Here is a 21,237-nt window from a genome sequence, read left to right as displayed (position 1 = left end):
CCTGTGGAATCACTTCTTAGGGAAGATTCATAACCAACAAATTCCTTTTTACTCGATAGAAATGATGTAGTCTAGACATAAACAAGTCAAACTACATACATGCACATGTCATGTACAAAGGTTACTCGAGCAACTTGATAAGTTTTAAGAATGATCAGACATTTCTGATAGCATCAACTACCTTTCATTAGTGACTACTGTCTGAAACATCTGAGCATTTTCAAAACATATCCAATGGTTGTAATGAGTAACTTATATTGAGTATCTTATTACCAGGATGTCTAACCTTCATCCACCTAGTCTTAGTTTAAGCCTTCCACCTGCTGACTAACATCATGGTAACCAATCAGGGCTCGAAATTCAGTTTTAAAGATAGGGGCACTGGTGCACCCAACCAAAAAAATTAGGTGGACAGAAAGAATATTGGGTGCACCACGTAAAATTTAGCTGACTGTCATAAAAACATATTTAAGTTTAACCCTTCCAATCTGCAATTGTATATCTACTGTAACTTCAAAATTCCAAACAAGTAATGCATCAATGTACAACAAAGTTATATTCCAAAAATAATTTAATCAGGTTGGTAGAACAAAGGATATTTGGAGTTTCTTTTATCACAACCAGGTAATCTCACCACAGTCAAAAGTTAGGTGCACAGCTCCATTTTTGAGTGCACACAGGTGCACATGCACCCAGTATTTCGAGCCCTGCCAATACAACATTGGTTCCAAACTGCTACCTTAGCAAGCTAAAGGTAAATGGCAGACTAGAAAGAAAAGTTTTTCTCCTCATCTGTAGGACCGGCGCTCGTGGAAGCAGTTTCGTGGCGACGGTTGCCAGGAGCGATGCGGAGATGGCAGAGATCATGGACAGCCTGAGTGAACAGGAGGTGAGGTTATCAAAATTCTAAGTCTAAACAGGAAATCAGAAAGGGTAGACTTCACCCCCTCAGACAAGAAGCGCCCTCTGGCAGAACACACAAGTACTGCATTATAGAAATACAGACAGTGACACAGACAGACTCACAGGCAGATATACATCAGTGAAGTACTTGCTGGTTACCAAAATTCTAAGTCTAAACAGGAAATCAGAGAGGGCAGACTCCACCTCCTCAGACAGGAAGCACCCTCTTGCAGAACACACAAGTACTGCATTATAGAAATACTGACTGGCTCACAGGCAGACGACCAATAGGCAGCACTGCCTTGGGTATGAAGTAGATTTAATGATCCTGTGATTTCAGGAACCTTTGGCTTGCCATGTCTTAATGTTTTTGATAGTTAAGAGGGTGTCCCTAAGTATGATGTAGAAATATCTTACATGTACATGTATGTTTTAACTTGCCAAAAATGCGTATGCGAGATAGGCACAGCCCCCTACTGGGGATGGAAGCTGTGTCATTTTGCCCTTTTCCAAATACAAATAAATGCCATTTCTTGGGAGTTAAGCATTCCCTTTGATCTAAAATTACAATGTAAACAAGCCTTTTTGTCAAACTGTTGATGCAGGGATTACAGTATGATGAGGGAGCACCGTTGGTCCATTTTTCAGGGAAATCCCTGCCAATTGTTAAAAAACATTTTTCTTCATTTTTTGTAGAACAACGAGCGGCAGATGCGCCAACTGGCTGTGGTGCCCCCCATGATGTTCGACGAGGACCAGCGTCGGATCAAGTTCATCAACAAGAACGGGCTGATCAAGGACCCCATGAAGGAGTATAAGGAGCGACAGCTCATCAACACATGGACCGAGGAGGAGAAACAGATCTTTAAGGAGAAGTAAGTCTTAAAGTTTACACTTATACATACTTAAGTTTAAATCTCTATATAAGACTAAGGAACGTTGGGAACTTTGTGTAAAGGGGTATGAAGTGAAGGAGTACACTATTTTCAGCTCATCAACACATGGACCGAGGAGGAGAAACAGATCTTTAAGGAAAAGTATGTCTTATTTAAGCTACAGTCCTGTATTATAGATAATTATCTACATTTTGAATAGATAGGAAAGGAAAGTTGTAGTATCCAGGATGTGTAAAGGAGTATGTCATCTTCAGCTCATCAACACATGGACCAAATAGGAGAAACAGGTCTTTACAGTTTAAGGAAAAGTACAATCTTATATCAACCTCCTTTCTTGTAGAACAGGGATGTCACTGTAGCTCAACTTGTAGCAGCCTCACAGTTGAGCTTCTGGTTCTAATACTAGTTGCTAACCCTGAGACCCCAGTTCAATCCTGGAACAGGACATCCCAGTTAGGGCTGCAACTGTCTTTTGGAAGGGATGTGAAATTGGGGTCCCTTGTTGGAGGTTGGCCTTGGACCTGTTAAAGGTAGAGGGCTGGCAACCCCTCCCTGTAAAAAATATACACTGCTGCAGAAACAGCTTTCCTAAGTACCACAGCAAAACTTCAGGTTTTGATATCTCGGTAGAACTGTGGTTTACACAGATATTTCTAAACCTGTGTCCCCTCTCTCCCAGGTTCATCCAGCACCCCAAGAACTTTGCTCTCATCGCCTCGTACCTGGACAGGAAGGTAAGTCAAGTTTAATATGTGCCTCTACATCTTGCTGAATAATCCTAAATTTGTTTTTAACTACCTTTGTTTGTTCTGGTTGTTGGACATGATGATACAGTAGAGGTAAAGGTAACACAAAAACAAGATGAAAATGAGAAGAAAATTGACACATAATGCACAACATTTTTGTCTTCAGTTGATCCAGCTCAGTATGTAAAGGGAAAGAAGCGTGTTGCCTTTCATATACTTAGTCATGAACAGGAATGCTAACCAAATTCCTGTCCTGTTCCAGAGTGTCTCCGACTGTGTGCTGTACTACTACCAAAGCAAGAAGAATGAAAACTACAAACAGCTGATGAGGAAGCAGGCCCTGAAGCGCAAGAGGCCCTTCGGAAAAGGACAAGTGAGACAAAATCTGTTTAAGATATTTTCACTAATATAAGTAGTATAAATAATGTTGTGATGATTCAATTTGGAGGCAAAGTGCTGGAAAGATGATAGTATCGTAAATTACCAATAGTATCAGTATAGTATAGGATGCAACAGATATAGTTCCAGAAAAGGAAGACACTGCAAAAACTTACTGAGCCTACTGAGGGCAGACCTGAAGGAAAGAGGTCAAGGACCGTTGCGGTCAGAAAGAAACTTACGGGAGCTAAGGAAGCTTGCAGCGAATCGGACAAAGTGGAAGGGACTGAAGGAAGACTGAATGCGGCTGCAGGATGTTTCAACTACTGCAGCAGCAGAAAACAGTGGACTACTACTACTAGTGTCAGTCTTCATGTTTTGCTGTGATAAAAGTTCTAGCAAAGAAACATGGCACTGAAGTGCACAATTTTGTCCGTCTTTTCAGCTTCACCGAGATGACAAAGATATGGACCATGATGAGAAAAGCAGGTATGTGAGACATTCTTTTTTTTCCTCTTTTTTTTTGTGGCACATGACTTCAACTACTTGTACTTTCTTTGAGTTGTGTATTGATAGTTACATGTGAAGAAGACGATAAACCGGATAGTGAGTGTGAGTGAGTGATATCATTTTACTTTCTATGCATTATCGCTGCTAGAAAAGTGAGTCAGTCATTGCACTCAGAGGCTTGAATATTTATATGTAATGTGATGTATGTACATGATTGTACTGTGTACCATTTTGCTGTGTTACCATTATACTATATGAGCTCAGATAGAAACTATTGTGTTTAACGGTTTATTTTTGTTTGACAGGGACAAAGACGACGATGATGACTCAGCTGAAGATGATGAAAGACAGCGTCCAGAGCGCACCGCCTCAAATGGTATTTAACGCTGCTACTCTTTTGGCTTCTTGCATGAAGTGCAAAAGTAGATAAAATATGATATGATAAAGTCACTTACCTTGCAGGATGAAGGAAAAAAGGACCTGATCTTGGTCATATATGGAGCTGTTGTTTGTTGAACCTAACACAAATGTAAAGGTGGAAATCTGTGTTAAGTTCTTCTTTGCTTTCATAGGCTGACTTTGGAATGTCCTGAGTGTTGTCTTTTTTTTATAAAGAAAAAAAGGACGAAGCATTACAATCACATAGCATGTATCATTTGCTTGATTTGTAAAAATTTTTCAATGATTAAAAGAAATCTTCAGCATGATATTTAGTGGTCACATGTAATACATGAGTTGAGAGTAATGATGCTGCGTATACATGTACATGTAGCACTGAAAACAAGCATGGCATATGGCAGTCTGCATGGATACTACAGTATGCAGGGCTCGAAATTCATTTTTGGAAATAGGTGCGCTGGTGCACCCGACAAAAAAAAAATTAGGTGCACAGAAGAAATTTTGGGCGCACCACATAAAATAAAGTTGAATGTCAGCAAAACAAAATTACCAAGTTTAACGCTCTTAAGAACTACAATCTGTAATTCTAAAACTAGAAACATCAAGTAGAATACAACGAAGGGTAATTTTAGCTTTTCTGTCTAAAAGTCAAGTAAGTCAAGATACTTACATTTCAAGAGTATTTTCTCTATACTAGTGCACAATAGTACCCTTACCTTATAGCCTACAAAAATATCTAGGTGCACTGGTGCACCCACAGTCAAAAATTAGGTGCACAGCTCCAATTTTGGGTGCACACAGGTGCACATGCACCCACTATTTCGAAGCCTGATATGGCAGAGAAAATATCTCTTTCTTCAAATTCCCCCAGATGTACCTGATGACGGTTCCGTCACCAAGTGCGTCATCTGCGGCGAGATCATCGACAACTACAGCGAGACGCGCCCGATCACGCGGAACCTGGCGGAGTTCTACGGTCTGACGGAGGAGGACATGCGGCCGGCGCACCGCATCTGCAGCAAGTGCCGTTGTCGCTCCGTGCGCAAACGGTACGAGCTTAGGTAGGGCGTGGTGCACACAGAACAGTACATGTGGTCCTGTCAAATGTCTGTATGTCACTGTTACTGTCTGTTTTTATTTTGTATAGCCGTTGTAGTACTAGTTGTGGTATGGTTAGGTTTGGTTAGAGGTCTAGTTCAGGAGGTTTTGGGTTCAAATCTTGGCCTAGTATGAGGTTGGTGACTGGGTTTAGGTAGGGCAAACAGAACAGTTACATGTGGTCCTGTCCAACGTCTGTATGTCTCTGTTACTGTCTGTTTGTTTTTTGGGGTCAGTAGTTTAGATCTGAGGGTTGCAGGTTCAAATTTTTACCTAGAATGAGCTTAGTTAGGGCATGGTACTTACAGAACAGTACATGTGGTCCCGTTTGTTGCTGATACTGACTGCTTTTATTTTCTGTTTGACCATAGTAGTGCTGCGGAGTGGTGTAGATCAGGAGGTTTTGGGTTCAAGGGCTAAGTATACTGGGGTGGGCGCTGCCCTATACACTTAGAGGTCCTGGTACGTTTTTAATCTTTCTAAAAACTTGTTTTCCCAGCTGCCCAGTTCCTACCTGCAAGACGCCCAAGAGGAAGGTGAAGCGGCTGAAGACCCTCCCCACCAAACTGAACGAGCTGCCAGCAGAGCAGAAGGAGCCCGTCATGCAGGAGTTCGGTAAGAGTTTATATCATACCTGGGCAGTTGCTCTTGTTGCAATTTTTTGTTCGAGAATACCAACTTTGACCAACTTCCAGCACATTTCGCATATAAGAAACGTGTTTTCTTGGGTGGGTATGACATAAATAAAGTCATCGTGTATTCCACTTGACCCTCGGTCCCAGCCCTCCTGCAAGTCAGGTCGCCCTATGGCCATCGGGCAATCCTACCCTCGGCCAGGCTGGTACCTTGTGTTGTTTTCTCTATATGATATTATGTTGCTCTTGGGTAGATTATTCCAGACATTCAGTGGAACAAATAACGTCTGATATGTCAAATATATAATTACTCAAAGTCTTAGCCATTCAAACTGTACATGTACATTGTATGACATTAGATTAACATTAGATTATGATTGATTATTGCAGTTCAGGTCTAACAGAAGAGATCAGTAAGTGTTGCGCCACCTGCTTTAACAAAAGTGGACGACATTCAATGGAGCAAAATAAAATCTGATTTGTCAAATCTATTACTCAAAGTCTTAGCCGTTCACACTGTACATGTACATGAATGGTGTTAAATTAACATTAAATTATGATTAATTCTTGCCGTTCAGGTCTAACAGAAGAGATCAGTAAGTGTTGCGCCACCTGCTTTAACAAAAGTGGACGACATTCAATGGAGCAAATAAAATCTGATTTGTAAAATCTATTACTCAAAGTCATAGCCGTTCAAACTGTACATGTACATGAATGACGTTAAATTAACATTAAATTATGATTGATTCTTGCCGTTCAGGTCTAACAGAAGAGATCAGCAAGTGTTGCGCCACCTGCTTCAACCGGATCGCGCGCCGGCTGGGTGGAGAGCCGGGCACGGGCGACGAGGACACCAAGGAGACACCAAGTGCGTCCGAGCAAGGTACACAGGTTTTAGCCACAGTTGGAGACGTTGCACGAACAAGACAAATTCTAAGAAGAGAAATTTTAAGAAGAAAATTTTTAAGAAGAAAAAGTCCAAGAAAAATTTGAAGAAGAAAAATTTCAAGAAGAAAAAATTCAAGAAGAAAAATTTCAAGAAGAAAAATTTCAAGAAGAAAAATTTCAAGAAGAAAAACTTCAAGAAGAAAAATTTCAAGAAGAAAAACTTCAAGAAGAAAAATTTCTCAAACAGCAAGGTTGTTATTGGCTTCTTTGGAACCATGCCTGTACTGAAATTTGTACAACAAAAAGTACAAACAAGGAAGTGGCACAATTTTTTCATTATTTTGAAGTATTTTAGTCATCACTTAAGATTTGTTAAATCTTTGTTCCTTGATATTTCGATTGGTATTAGCCTTTTTGGAATGTATTAGTAGTAGTAGTAGTAAATCATCAATTTACTGACATATACACACAATTAATTAAAGTATTTTGAAAAAAAGGAAGAACAAATGAATAAATAAATAAGGAAGCAATTGGCACTACATTTATTTTGTTTGATGTATCCTAACATCATCACTCAAATTGTTTAAATCTTTAGACAAACTGCATGGAGGTGAAATATGATTTAATCAGTAAGCTGCATTTCAGCAACATACCTAATTATCAATTTAATAAATTAGAATTACAATCCTTTGTATCTTTTGTAGCTGTTGCTGGCTATTAATTTCATTATGTTATGTTGAACACATTGCTCTGATCTTGAAAAAATCGAGTGCTTTTCAATCTAACAGCTGCCTGCCTTCTTGGCATGTCAAGACGATTGCTCATCAATTCTTATACGTTCCAGTACAAAACTTTGCTGAACGATGATTGCACAATAACGAATGCAGCAATGAAATCACATCAAGTTGTTAAAAGATGCTTGTTTGACTTTGACATTGAATGATTGCAACCTATCAGCTGCCTGTCTTCTGGCATGTCAGGATGATTGCTCATGAATTATCGCAGTACAAAACTTGGCTAAACCGTGATTGTATCATAACGAATGCAGCCTTGAAATCAAATCAAGTTGTTGAAAGATGCTGGCTTGATTTTGACATTGAATGATTGCAATTAAGCAGAACTGGGCATAGGCAACTGACTGTGGTGAACCTGTTGTATTTTTATATGGATGTTGTTTAACCCTTGTCTTCCATTGTTTAACCCGCATACTTTAACCATTATACATAATGCATGTTATTGTGCATGGATGCCCCCATAGCAATGAGAAGGATAAGACTTATGAAACAATATTTAGTGTGTTGATGTGATGTGATGTGATGTGATGGGATGTTGGTTTATTGGTGTATTGTGATACCCTTTAGTCGATGTGATTTGATGCAATACAAGCTGTTACATGTAAGTGGTGCATGGTGCTAATTGCTTGCATGTAGCTTAAAACAGAACATATTATGATAGTTTTATGATAGAAAACTACATTTATGTTGAAATGTAAGTGATGGCCTTGGGACTACCTTTTAGCCCTTAAGCTGCCAGAGTTTCAGCCCATTAAGAATCATAAATGTTTGACCCCTGACCTCCCTCACGAAACCTGCGAAACAGCCGGCTACATGCACGCATTACTGTCTTCTTCCGGGGAATACACTTAGTATATATATCCCAGTTATAACCGGGTGCAGCACACAGGACATGTTTCTGTATCCCTGATATAACCGAGCCTGACATGCTTAAGGGTTTTAAGAGTTCCAGCTAGAACCGGTTCCTATTTTCCCACCGACAGTGGAGACCTCCCGCTGGACGGAGGATGAAATGGAGGTGGCGAAGCGCGGCCTGCAGGAGCACGGGCGAGACTGGGAGGCGATCTCGGAGATGGTGATGACCAAGACGCCGGCGCAGTGCAAGAACTTCTACTTCAACTACAAGCGCAAGTTCAGCCTGGAGACCCTGGTAATGGAGTACAAGCGGAACAAGGTACAGTATAGTCATATATGATTCATATGATTGTTATTTTGTAAAATTTTGACCTATTTCTTTATAAATTGTTATTCATTATAATACTTATTATGTTTACAACTCAAAATTCACTTTGTAGTTCCTCTTTTCATTTGTTTCATTTAGGATTTATGTTACAATTCCAATTTCTTGTTTCGTTAATTTTTCTTAGTTTCGATTATATATATAATTTTGTAAAAATTCTATTTGTGTAGTTTAGGGGAGGCCCCCGAAAAGCCGTATAGGCTTCTGGCCTCCCCTGCATGTATTCTTTGCTCTATTTATCTTTGTTTTATATTGTACATATGCGAATAAACAATAAACAATAGTCAACACTGCCCCTCAGCGCTGAAGACCACTCAGGGGACTGATAGAATTTGCAAATCTGGTCTATGTGGACAGGTGGTCACTGTAGGATTCTTGCTGCTTTTGCCCATGGGGAAAATTATCTCAGGGACGCACCAAAAAGTGATCACATTTCGTTAGTAGGCATCCTGGTCGCCTGCCCACAACCTGTGTAACATTACTGTATCAGCTCAGCGTACATATTTGTCCTATGGAATATGACTTCATGCTTTTTGTATATTGTACAGCCTGAAATGATCTTAGTGGTTTTATTTTCAGGGTTTTTGCAATGGTCTCTCCATTGTGAAATCAAACCCAAAATAGGCATTTTCATGGTTTAGATACACTGTACTTTTCTGAGTTCTATCAAGTTCAAATACAAATGTACTGTGAAAACCTGCTCCCCCCCCCCCCCCCCCCCCCCCCCCCCACTACCACATAGTTAAGTTCCTGCAAAAAGAAAGAAATTTACAATATGTAGATTGGGTGTTGGTTTGTCTAACTACATGGTTTTTAATGTTTTTTTTGTGCTCTAACTTCATGAAAATAGTGTGGTAATGGTATACTCCATAGACAGTTGGTCTGCTAGATGAGGTCAGTGACCTCAATTTGAGACACCTGGTTGGCTTGGGAATAGTTCACAAACTTGTCTCTTGTTTAAGGCTTTTAATCTGCTTTCCCAGGCTCAGAGGGAGCGTGACATCTCCGTATCTGCTGAGAGCGCAGCGTCCACCCTCACCGCCGAGTCAGAGAACGAGGCGGAGTCAGAGTCTTCCAGCGATGAGGACAACACCCAGGACAACGAGGTACATGTACATGGATTCATTTTCTTTCCTTTCCATTTGTCATATATTCAATTAAATTGTACAGTGATGTTTTGCTTTCCTAATTTGGCTTAACAGTTTATGAATTGAGAGTCATAATTAGTGAGGAGTGAATGTATTAGTTGGGTACCCTTGCATCTGTTTCATTTGTATGAAACAGATAAGAACATGCAGTCAAAACTGCACAAGAAGACCACTCAGGAGATCCATAAAATCTGGTCTATGTGAAAAGGTGGTGACACCATGGACAGGATTCTTAATGCGCCCAAAATAGTTACTCAAGCAACTGGATAAAATTTCGAAACAGACGTTTTAGACAGCATCCGCTATCTTTCGTCAGTGACTGACGAATTTTGGCATATCTTACTACCTGGATGTCTAAACTTCATCAAGGATTCTTAATGCTTGTGTCAATGGGAAAATTATCAAAGGGACCACAAAAAATGGTCACATTGACAAGGATTTATATAGGGGATGTACAGGTTTAACGGTATGTGTTAAAGTTTTCTGTGCTGCCATTTCTGGAAGATAACTGAACTAAATGTATCTTGCAGGAGGAGGACAGCTCGGACACAGAGAGTGCTTCGGAAGACGGCCGGGACGATCCCAACAAGCGATCAGCCGAGGCCGGCAAGCCCAAACTTGAGGTCAAGGCCACTGTCGCCAGGGAAGAGCCTCCAGAGAAAAAGACTGCGGTGCCAACACCCTCTTTACCACAAGAGACACTTCCTCAAGTTAAGGTAATTGGTTAATGCCTTTGTTGTACATATTTGCTCCAAGGGGCCAAGTACAGGTCACAAAACAAAAAGGAATGCAAACACAATCATAGACAATTCAGTGTGTCAATTCAGCTTCCTCTCTGTTTTTTTCCGGAGGGCTTGCCTAGGTGCGTCACGATATATAGTGAACTTGCGTTACTTGCAAAACTCTGTAAATTCATTTACTCTTTTCTAAAGAAGAGAGAACAAGCATATTAACTATAGATATACACAAAGCATTGCATAGTTTTTTTATCATTCTCTAGGTGTCTATCTTAATGCATATGCTGGGCATGATTATGCAATAAACTTTGCTAACAACATTTTCTTCTTTCTTTCTAGGTGGAGAAGGACAAGCCGGCAGAAGTGAAGCCGCCTCCTGTCCCTGTGGTGGAGATTAAGGAGGAAGACAACGACAGCAGCGCGACGTGCAGCGCAGACGAGGGCGGGGCTGACGGGGAGGGCGTCCCTCATCACAGCAGCGGCAACTTCAGTAAAGGTTCATCCTCCGCTGCAGCAACCGTGAGCACAGCTGACGTCAAACCGATCATATCAACCAGTAGTTTGTCCGCGGGCAGCGAGAGAGCGGCCGGCGTGGTGTCTGCTGGGAAGGCGGTACCGCCATCGGGAATTGCAGCAACGTTTCCGGCAACGTTTATCCCACCGCCCAGCACGATGGTCACAGGGCCACAGAGGCCGTCCCTGCAACAGATGATGGCGAGGCATGCTCAGATACCAGGTAATGTATTTTCTTTTGTTCATCTTTGGAACCCAGTAAATTAAGATCCCAGCTAATTCATTTTTGTTTATCAGGGGTTCATCTAAATCAGGAAAAAGGGGCGCTGCACCCTCTTGTTTCAGCCCAGCGCCCCCTTGTCGAATTCAGATTTTAGCTAAATCCCCAGCATACAGCCTTCACTCAGCAATGGATTCTTCTATAAATACATAGAATCCGCTACCTCGCATGTGTGTGCTCCCTCTTGTTTAATTTTTCCAGAAAAACCCCTGTTTATGAAATCATTGATGTTTAGAACAGTTGGGTGGTGTACTTCAGCCATACCTTGCATGATGGCATATTCTAGGTAAAAAGTGAATGAACAGTAAGTACAGTAGAAAAGAAGCTAGAAACAATTATGTGTCATTAGTGCAAAGATGTACAAAACCAAATCTGTGTACACATACAAACATCGGAATACATGAAGTAGTTCAGAAGTTAATAAGAAAATTACAGGACCTCGTACAAATTACATGTACATGTAAGACATTGAAGGTAAAATCAATCATAAAGCCAAAAACAATAGTGTATAGACCAAAATCAAATCCATAGTACATATGCCAAGCATCCATTGTTAGAAAAGCCACGTTTCAAAGCCTATTTGCAGGTTTTAAGTGTTGATGGCTATTCTATTCCAGGCATGCCACAGTTGATTGTGACGGGAGCACAGGAGAGCCTACTGATGTACCCTCGCATGGACCGGTCCCAGGAGCAGACCGTGGCAACCAGCACCACCACGGTCAAGTCCTTCATCGACGCCGCCATCGAACAGAACATGGGTATCCCTGGCCAGGCTGTCCGCGGGCACACCGTGTCGCTGACCGGGTTCGCGGAGTCCCGGGAGCACGGGCGGGACCGCCCGCGGTCTAGTTCGCCTCACGTGCAGCGCTCACCGATAACGCCGCCGTCTCGCGCTCACCACATACCAGTCACCAGCCCGCTTACGATCGACACTCGGATCGGCGTGGTCATGGGGCAGCGAAGCGACGGCCACGAACAACACGAGAAAGAGAGGGCCACCGCGTCCGCCTCCCCGAGAGTCGGCCGCATGCCTCACGGGTTGGTCCCCGTGACGGAGGGGGTGCCGCACCAGTCTTCGATGCCGGTGCAGAGCAAGCCGGGTTTACCTCCTCCGCCTCCCCTGATCTCGAAGTCATCCTCGCCGAAAGGAAAGGCGCCGCAGATGTCGCCCCAGTCGCAGCACCCCATGTACCACACGGGGTCCATCACCAGGGGAATTCCGATGTCGTACGCCATCCATCCGGGCGTGGTGCCGCCACCACCGCCTCCATCCAGCCGGCAGGAAGCAGCGGAAGGGAGGAGGAGCACGAACGAAGGCTCGATCATCCACGGGACCCCGAGGAATCACGAGGGCCTCCTCACGGCAGGAGAGCCAAGGAGAATCGAAGGGTCGATCACGCGAGGCACTCCTGTGGTGTCCTATGAGAGCAACATATCGAGGGTGACGATGCAGAGCGAAGGGATGCGGAAGTACCCAGTCGTGGAAGAAGTGAGTCCACGAGGGTCCATCACGAAAGGAACGCCTTTGAGACCACCCGAGGAAGTGCCAGGTGCTTCCCAACACCCGCAGCAGTACGAGCGACGGGAGAAAACTGGGCAAGAGATGTTCGAGGGACTCATTCAGCGTGCGATAGCCGAGCCTAACAAGGCGGAGCAGAGAGGGCCGGTACCTCCACCGGGAACTGCCATCTACCGCGACTCCCGAGGCGTCCCCATCCACCCCTACACCGGGGTGCCAATAGACTACCCCGTGTCGACGGTATACGGTGGAGCGATGATAAGGGGAACGCCTACATCCCGACCTGGGTCTATCACGCAAGGCACGCCCCTGCACCACTCCGAGGGGGTGAACCGAGCTTTACAAGTCGACACCTTGTCGCGATCTTCGCCCGGGAGACCCGATCATCACGCGCACCCCGAGGGCAGACGCGAAGGCCCGTACATCCAGGGGACTCCCGTACGATCTGACAGCCCTGCACGGCGAAGAGGAACTCCCCTGAAAGACGAGAGCCCCTCGCCGAGAATGGAGGCTTCCTTGTCCCGCAGCACGCCCACGGTTATCCACGAGGGTGCCATGAGGATGGCATACGACAGGGAAAGGTACGAAGCGCACCACCGCGCCGCCATGGAAGGAAAGAAGTCTCCTGCGGGCATGGAGAAGCCCATGAAGTCGCCAGCGGGGAAGCTCGAGCCTGGGTCCATCACCCGAGGAACCCCGATGTACCACGGGAGAGATCGCCCGCCATCCTCCGGCCCAGACGTCCCTCGTAGCAGCCCGCGAGAAAGCGCGAGCTCGGGAGCGATCGACCTAACACGCGATTCGCCCGTCGACATGACGACGCGCTCCGGACGGGAGCAACACCCGGGCATGCCGTATCCGGGACGTACGCGCAAGTCCCCTCTCCCCGGCTACGTAAGTCCGTACCAGGGGATGGCGGAAACGCGAGCGACCCTCATGGCCGACTTCCTGACCTCGCAGCAAATGAGTGCGGCACACGCAGAGCAGAGCCGCTCGCGGGAACGGCCGGTTGAGTACCCCAAGGAGGCGCGCCACTCGCCCCGCAGCCCGAGGGACAAGCGGTACTCTCCCCAGCAGCACCGCCCGCCAATGGAACACCAGGTTTGTATTTTTGTGTGTGTTAAAGTCTGTTTTATTTGATTATTCGCGACATACAATTGTAAAGGAACATAGGAAAAATCTTATACAACATATTATGATACAAGTACAATGTATAAGAATACAGATTTACAGATGCTATCTTAAAAGTTTTCAAATCGGACTGTTCTGTAATTAAGACTACAGGTCAGGGCTGTCTCCAGGACCTGTCCCTAGGCCCTCCGTCCGTCCCGGGATGGAAAAAAACGTTGTCGCGTCCATCCCAAAATCTGAACTTAATGACATGAAATTCATGAAAATGTATCTTCGTAAGCTTCAAATTATGAATTTAACATGGACAATTCAACACATTGGCTCCCAAACAATGAGTGGGATGGAAAAAAATTTAAAGCTGGAGACAGCCCTGCTACAGATATAAACTACTGTAACACATTGTGTAACGTTCAACGACATTGATTGAAATTCTGTGACGGGCAGGGAATAGACCACACAAAAAAAACACAGATTTTCAGTAAGGAGTTCGTTTATTAAGAGACTCCATTACTTAAACATCATGTGTTTACCGTCAAACCTGGTCAGGCAACCACCTGTCACTGGCACCTGTCATGTGAGAAGGTAAGTTGTTATATAAATGTTTTTTTATGTTCCCGTAGGTTCACCACCCAGGCATGTTCCCTCACCCCCCGGGGATGACTCCGGGAATGGCCCCGGGAATGATCACCGATCCCCAGGGGAGGGTCATGTTCGTGTATCCGGGGATGTTCCCCTACATCACCGACGGATCCTCCCTCATGCAGAGGTCCAGCGCCAGCACCCCCCCTGTCTCGGTGGAGGGGTACCAGTACCCTCTGTCCGCGTCCTGGCCCCAGATCCGTCCGGGAATGCCGACCCAGGTCATGGCGGGCTACCCAGTCCCGCCGCAGCATTCTCAAGTCAGCCGGCAGAACGTGATTCAGCACAGCGCAGCGCACTTCGACGGCGGGGGCTCGATCACACAAGGTAGTTTTATTTGATTCTATTCTATTCTTTTTTATTCTATTTTATTCTATTTTATTCTATAATTTCATTTTACTTCATTCTATTTTATTCTATTTTATTCAATTTTATTCTATTTTATTCTATTCTATTAGAATTGCAACAGTGCAATACACGTGGAACACAGGCAGCTATTGCTGGTGTCGCGACTGAACTTTATCTTCACGATGGTGCCTAGTGATTGGAATCATATATGATTACAACAGCTTTTTCACAGTGATGATTAGTTCACGGTACAGAGGTGACTGAAAACAGTGAACATCAAGTTACAGAGAAAGAAACAAGAATTACAGTACATGTATCTTATTGTGTAGGACCATAGGCTGTAGGCCTGGGAAGGAGAGTTTGTACTATATATATATATACCGAATATATACCGGGATATCGGGTGATAGGCTGGGCGGATCCCAAACTTACCCGGCACCCGCGCCGCAGGCGCCAAGCGAATTCCTCGCGAAGCGAGGAATGAGCAGTTAGCTCCTCAGAGCGGCTGTCTCGCATAAGACGACAGGGGGCTGTCGGGAGTATTTGCATAACTATGGGCCAGGATGTCTTACGCAACTGCTCAGCGGGGAAGACAAACTCGCTATTGTTTGAGTCCGCGGAGCTGAGGCCTACTGGCCATGGTAGGACTGTATGATATATGATGATTAACCAGTTTTCATTCATTCAAGGTACTCCCATCAAGCCGCCGGTCTCTGGGTCCGAAGTGAGCAGCACCTCCAGACCAGGAGAAGGACCACGGAGCGCCATGACTCCTCCCCGCTCCACTAGCAGGGGTAGCGCTCCGCCCCAGTCTCCGGAGAAGGGCCACATGGTCCCCGGCTACCCCATGATGATGGACACGCAACAGGACCGCAGGTTGGTTTGTTTGCTTATTTGACAGATCTCAATTAGTGATTGTAATCATATGTACTACACTAGTCTTCCCGGAGTCATAATTACAAACATGTACATGTACTTCAAATGAATAAACTTTATTGCTTGACGATCGTACATGGTACAATGTATGACAGTAAAGCAACAATACTACAAGGCTAGTCTATCCTACAGTTATAACTGCAAAATGTTATTGATAACAGTGTACGAGTAACAATTTGTAGTCATTGACCTATGTAGGTGGAAATAGGAGTTGGACATGACAACCATATTACCAAACATATTAACACATTAACGTTGACTACACCTACAAGAACACTTAGAGCACGCGTAACCTATACTTATCCAGACCTTCTTTAACATCGTTAAAAAGAAGAATAAAACTAAGAGGCCCGAGACAACAATCATATACATGTGTTCACATTTGGTCGTCATGCTACGACCAATACTGCAAGGGTCTATCTATGTGCGTTTGTGTTTTAAGCCTGTCATGTATGTGTTTTTTTTTACAGGTCGCACGTACGCCGGCCCTCGGAGCCGGAGCGGCTTCCGCCCCAGGCCACGGTCCACCCGCAGAAACGCGTCGACCCCCACGCCGGGGACCGGAACCCTCGCGAGTCGCCCCTGATGAAATACCGGCAGGAGATGGCGCGCGCCGGGAGAGAGTCGCAGGAAGGTAGAACCTCCCGTTCCCACACTCCAGGCAGCAACGAGCAGCCGTCCAAATCCCCCATCACCTCTCCGTCTCAGATCCTCTCGATTTCCTTCGAGAAGGACAAGCCGCCTGAGCAGCCTCCTCCACAGGGGGGACAGGGTCCCCTCACGGCCGCCAATCTCATCGACGCCATCATCACTCACCAGATCAACTCCTCAGCCACGATTTCCGGGGAGAACAGGAAGGAGTCGGCATCGAACGACGGACAGGACGGCGCGGCACGGGGACCTCCCCGAGGCCGAGTGTCCCCCGCCCCGCGTCCGAGTCACACGCCGCTACAGGGGGAGGGCGGGCGGATCCGCGCCCCGGTCTGGCAGCTTCCCGAGGCCGACCACGGCTCCTCGCGGGACCAGAACCACGGGCGGCGGGAGAGCCAGGAGGGCGCGCCCCAGGAGGGCCCCGGGAACCACTACGGGCCGGGGAGGAACACCGTCCACGCCGACAGCACCACCAACAGGCCCACGAAGGTGCAGCAGATCACCCTGGGCGAGCACATCTCCAACATCATCCACCAAGACTACAGCCAGAGGCCCGGGCAGAACCCGAGCCCGGCTCCCAACCCTCTGCATCGCCCGCAGTCGACCTCCAGCCTGACCCGGTCCCCGGCGGCGAAGGAGAGGGAAACCGCCATGCAGAGGTCTCGGACCCCCGACGCTCGCTGCGGCTCCGACTCCTCCAGGAGTAACATCGACGTGGAGCCGATCTCCCCACCAGCCGGCGACAGCCAGGACTCGCAGCCCGGCCCGGAGCAGTGGCAGCCCCGCCCGCAAGACGTCCCGCCGCCCAGGACCCAACCGCAACCTCCGTACGGTCGCCCACCACCCAGCGCCGCCAGCGCAAGCCCTGCGTGGGGAGGACCCAAGCGTTCGTCCCCTCGGGTGGGTACCAACCTAGAAGACATCATTCGCAAGGCGTTGATGGGGGATGATGAGGAGAATGAAGGGGATCCGCAGCAGCAACAACAGCAGCAGCAGCAACCAAGGCCGAGCTCCACGCACTCCTACGGTCAGCAGATCCACCAGGTGTCGTCCGCGTCCTCGCCAAGGGACGGCTCGATGCAGAGCCGGATTCTCCGCCAGCGGAACGACAGCGAGACGGAGACCGAGTCTGAAACGGAGACCAAGGAGGCGCCCGTGGCCGACAGGAGCCGGTCTCCCCGCAGCTATCCCCCGAAGAAGAAGCACACCATGTCCGCCGAGTCAGCGTCCCCCCGCGGCCGCCCTGACATGCCCGGGCCGGCAGACATGTCGGCAGCACAGAAAGCAGAGATGGCGGCAAGCGGACGGTTGCCGTCGACCGGCAGTGAACGCTCCAGGCTTTCCAGCGCCGCCACGCCTCCTCGGTCCAGTCCTCGGCCCTCGTCCACTGACGCACCGAGCGCGTCCTACCCCTTCTCCGCGCTCTTCCTGAGGGGAGCCATGGGTCCTTCCTCGTCCCCTCTCCCTCCGACCTCCTCCGCCGCTCAACAGGGTCTGCCCCCCACGCCCAGTAGCGAGATGACCCACGAAGCCGCGCAGAGGACCGCTCCGTCGCCGGCCACTTCCGTCCGACACGACGGCGAACCGGCTCCGCTGTTGTCATCGCAGTACGAGCCTCTGTCTGACACGGACGAGGAATCATAAGCTGGCGTTTAAGACCACACCAATCTAATTCTTGGTGCTCAAATCTTAATGCTTATTTGGAATATCAATATAAAAAGAGAGTCTAACAGGAAAGTCTGCGCCTTGGTTCGCACAGCCCCAGCGTTTCAATGATAGTCGTATTATCTGTCATTTTAAGTTTGCAAAAATAATTTTTAATCACTTTGACGTCATTGAGTTCAGATGTAGTTACTACCCGGTAGTTGATTATACTGCCGCGGGGGTCACTGACACGGATAAGCAGCAGTCGGCTAGTCTTCCCACCAAGCAGCTTTGTCCAGCGGGTCCACGCTGGTGAGGCCGCACACTTGACCACTTCATCCAAGATTTCCAGGATTGCCTGGTACATGGTAACTTCAATTAAGTGATGGTGTTGATGCATCCACTGTCTAGTCTAACGTGCCGGTGCCACCAGAGTCGGCGTGACCACAGCACCGATGCGATGCCCTCAATGAAGCCAGATTAAAAGTTAATATAATCAGATTCCAAGTTTTTCCTCCTACATGTAGTTCTCTATTTTGATCTTCTTACCGAATCTGAAAATGTCCGAGAAAAAATTGGTCAGATTCAAATTTTCCTCTTTGATCTAGTCCTCTTTCTGCGCTAGACTTTAAGATATGTGAAAACCAAGAACGTAGATTGGTGTGGACTTAATACGAAGGAGACACTGACCTGTGTGGCACTTAAAAGTCGGTTCTGCTGAATGGAGAATCGGGGTCAAGAAAAGATACATGTATCAAGTCACTTATTATTGTACCTACATTACGCTGTATATTTTCAAGCTCTACTATATCAGAGAAAATGTATTTGTAGTTTATAATGACTAACATTTGTATGGCATGTTGTATGAGCTGACTTATAAAGGTATATACTAGGTAACTATGTGAATAGGTCTCTTTTGTTTAAAAAGAAAATGCCCTAAAGAGAATTTTGAAGAGAAGAGGTTGTCAAGAAAATGTTTTTCTCATGACCAGGGTGCGTATCACAGTGACACCTCCTGAGCGCTAAGTAGTGTATGAAGAATACAGGGTTGAAATTAGTACCATGTACATGTAAATAAGCGGAAGCAATTCTATTTGTGCATTAATGGTCAGGTTACGGCAAAGCTGTTGTTGGATATGTGATGTCTTTTTATGCGGTACTATAAGTGGTAATTTTTGAGCATGGAAGAATTGAAACAACAGGTCTTGAGTCATTCAACCAGGCTTATTGTGCAGCGGTTCATTGCAATGGAAATGAAAGTCCGCCTCCTGTGTTAGAAGCTTAAAAGTGGGGCCTACAGAATTTCCTCACATTTGGTTCGTTGTCCGTATCAGATACATGACTAGTTTGTATGCAGAAATTATTCAACGGGCAGTGCCCAGAAAATGCTTCGGACAATTGTGGTCCAGTGTACAATGACTCCTAGAACTTTCTGGAAAGTTATGGAAAATTTCACTTCAGCATTTTGTTTTTAGATCAGGAAAAGGAAAACAAATTAAAAGTCCTCGCTTTTTTTTACAAAGCTTTAACTAATGCGGGGAAAATTCTGTGGTCTCCTTCTCTAAGCATATTCATTGAAATCCATGTCAATACAGGTACATATATCAGAACTACAGTATAATCACCCTTTTCGATGATTGTGTCAACTTCAAAACCTCACAGACGAATAGTTGTCAAGTTAAGTGTTGTACTGGCAGAATTAACGATTGCAAGTTTACGAATTAAGACAAATGTATAGAAAATACAGTAGTCACTTTGTACACATCTGTTTAAGAGCTTGAGGTGTTAAAAATATTATACTTTGTAGCTGCTTGAATGAAATATGTATTAGTGTATAATTTATCACAATGGCTTATAGATAAGCAAACTAATTAAGTAATTTTGCCGGTTGCTTTTCAACGAAACGGTGAGGTTTTGTACCAGTGTAGCTTACAGACTCTATAGATAGTCTCTAATCATTACTATAATATGTATCCGTATATAGCTAGCCAAACTGAAGTGCCAATGCGTGAACTTGGTGTATCTCTGAAGGCTACAGTATATAATAAGGTATCACTTCGACTGGCAACCGTTTTAGGTTGATGATTTTTAACACTAATCATATGTATACAACCATTGATATTCGTCTTGTATCCTGTGCTAATTCAGGTCGAAGCTGTTGCTCGGGGCACACCAGTGAATTTTTTTCGGATCTCGGATTTTTTGCAATCAAAAAAAAGGAAACACAGCCACCCTGTGATGTAACAAATAGCACAGGAGCTGGCTGTATAGCGTCTCAAGTTTAGAAGACAAGCGCTTTCTTTAATAGTGGGTGCCAAAATATTGACATTTGGGGCCGGTTCATATCCTGAAACTTTTTTTTTCAAATCAGAAAAAAAATCCAACAGGCGAATCCGAGATTTGAGAATTGAATTGCTGTATTGTGGCCACTGCTTACTTGTAACAAAGACATATTTTGTGACGAGTAACCACCAATAAACACTTCCAATGTAGTAAGGAGTATGTTTCGTAGAATCCTGGTTCACCGGTGTGTTTTAACAGATTGTTCATCAGGGTATGCGTGCACATCATGCACAGATTCACTGCCAGTTATTGTAAAAAAACGATTTGTGTAAAGATTTGCGATTCAAATTTAGTGTCTCAATAAGCCATTGTTTTTTCCGTTTGATTTCTGCGGATTTTCTAAGTGTCAGAATGTAACATAACCTTTGTATAACCGCTAGATATTTGCCGTGTTTAATCATATCACTTCTATCAGTATATTAAGGAACTTAGCCGAAGATACTTTGGTGTTTGTATTACTCATTATTCCTTGAGTGTGTGCATTGAAACTGGTCAGAATTAGCCAGTTTTTCACGACTCGTGTTTAACGTGGTGCCTTGCTTGGTAAAGAAAATGGAAGGTGATATCTAGAACTCTATAATGTTGGTATGGAATGTAATGTAACTTGACACCACTTCAATGAAAGTGAACTGTACAACAATTGTGCTGTAAACAGCTATTACTACTAGAGGGGCCTTTAATTATTAGTGACCTTAGTTCAGTTGCTACATTGCCTGTACACCGATGCCACTACGTTTCCGTGTATGCCTGTGACGTCACATTGCAACAATGTTGAATATAGAAGCTTGTCAACACTTGTAAGGTCGTTATAGTCGTTTTTCTTTATTTGGGCTGTCACTTGACTTGTTTGTATGACATACC

General features: G+C 45.3%; 1 protein-coding gene across 5 annotated transcripts in view; it reads left to right on the top strand.

The window, feature by feature from the left end:
• Positions 1-21,177, top strand: part of LOC136423337 (nuclear receptor corepressor 1-like) — a 33,775-nt gene extending 12,598 nt beyond the window's left edge. For 3 of the 5 annotated variants that reach the window (XM_066411500.1, XM_066411492.1, XM_066411469.1), the window contains 17 exons: positions 799-889; positions 1,600-1,778; positions 2,479-2,533; positions 2,808-2,918; positions 3,369-3,412; positions 3,739-3,809; positions 4,704-4,893; positions 5,430-5,545; positions 6,326-6,448; positions 8,231-8,421; positions 9,471-9,593; positions 10,166-10,351; positions 10,712-11,108; positions 11,783-13,785; positions 14,436-14,781; positions 15,492-15,678; positions 16,209-21,177. In XM_066411500.1, the coding sequence (XP_066267597.1) occupies positions 799-889; positions 1,600-1,778; positions 2,479-2,533; positions 2,808-2,918; positions 3,369-3,412; positions 3,739-3,809; positions 4,704-4,893; positions 5,430-5,545; positions 6,326-6,448; positions 8,231-8,421; positions 9,471-9,593; positions 10,166-10,351; positions 10,712-11,108; positions 11,783-13,785; positions 14,436-14,781; positions 15,492-15,678; positions 16,209-18,033 (6,238 nt within the window). In that variant the 3' untranslated portion in view covers positions 18,034-21,177. The remainder of the gene's footprint in view (positions 1-798; positions 890-1,599; positions 1,779-2,478; positions 2,534-2,807; positions 2,919-3,368; positions 3,413-3,738; positions 3,810-4,703; positions 4,894-5,429; positions 5,546-6,325; positions 6,449-8,230; positions 8,422-9,470; positions 9,594-10,165; positions 10,352-10,711; positions 11,109-11,782; positions 13,786-14,435; positions 14,782-15,491; positions 15,679-16,208) is intronic. The other 2 variants (XM_066411477.1, XM_066411485.1) reach the window with 2 other exon arrangements.
• The last annotated feature ends 60 nt before the right edge of the window (positions 21,178-21,237 follow it).

This window comes from Branchiostoma lanceolatum, chromosome 1 (genome assembly GCF_035083965.1).
Source record: "Branchiostoma lanceolatum isolate klBraLanc5 chromosome 1, klBraLanc5.hap2, whole genome shotgun sequence".
In the NCBI taxonomy this organism is placed as follows: Eukaryota; Metazoa; Chordata; class Leptocardii; order Amphioxiformes; family Branchiostomatidae; genus Branchiostoma; species Branchiostoma lanceolatum.
Note: the sequence above shows the minus strand (reverse complement) of the source record. Positions and strands in the feature narration are given on the sequence as shown.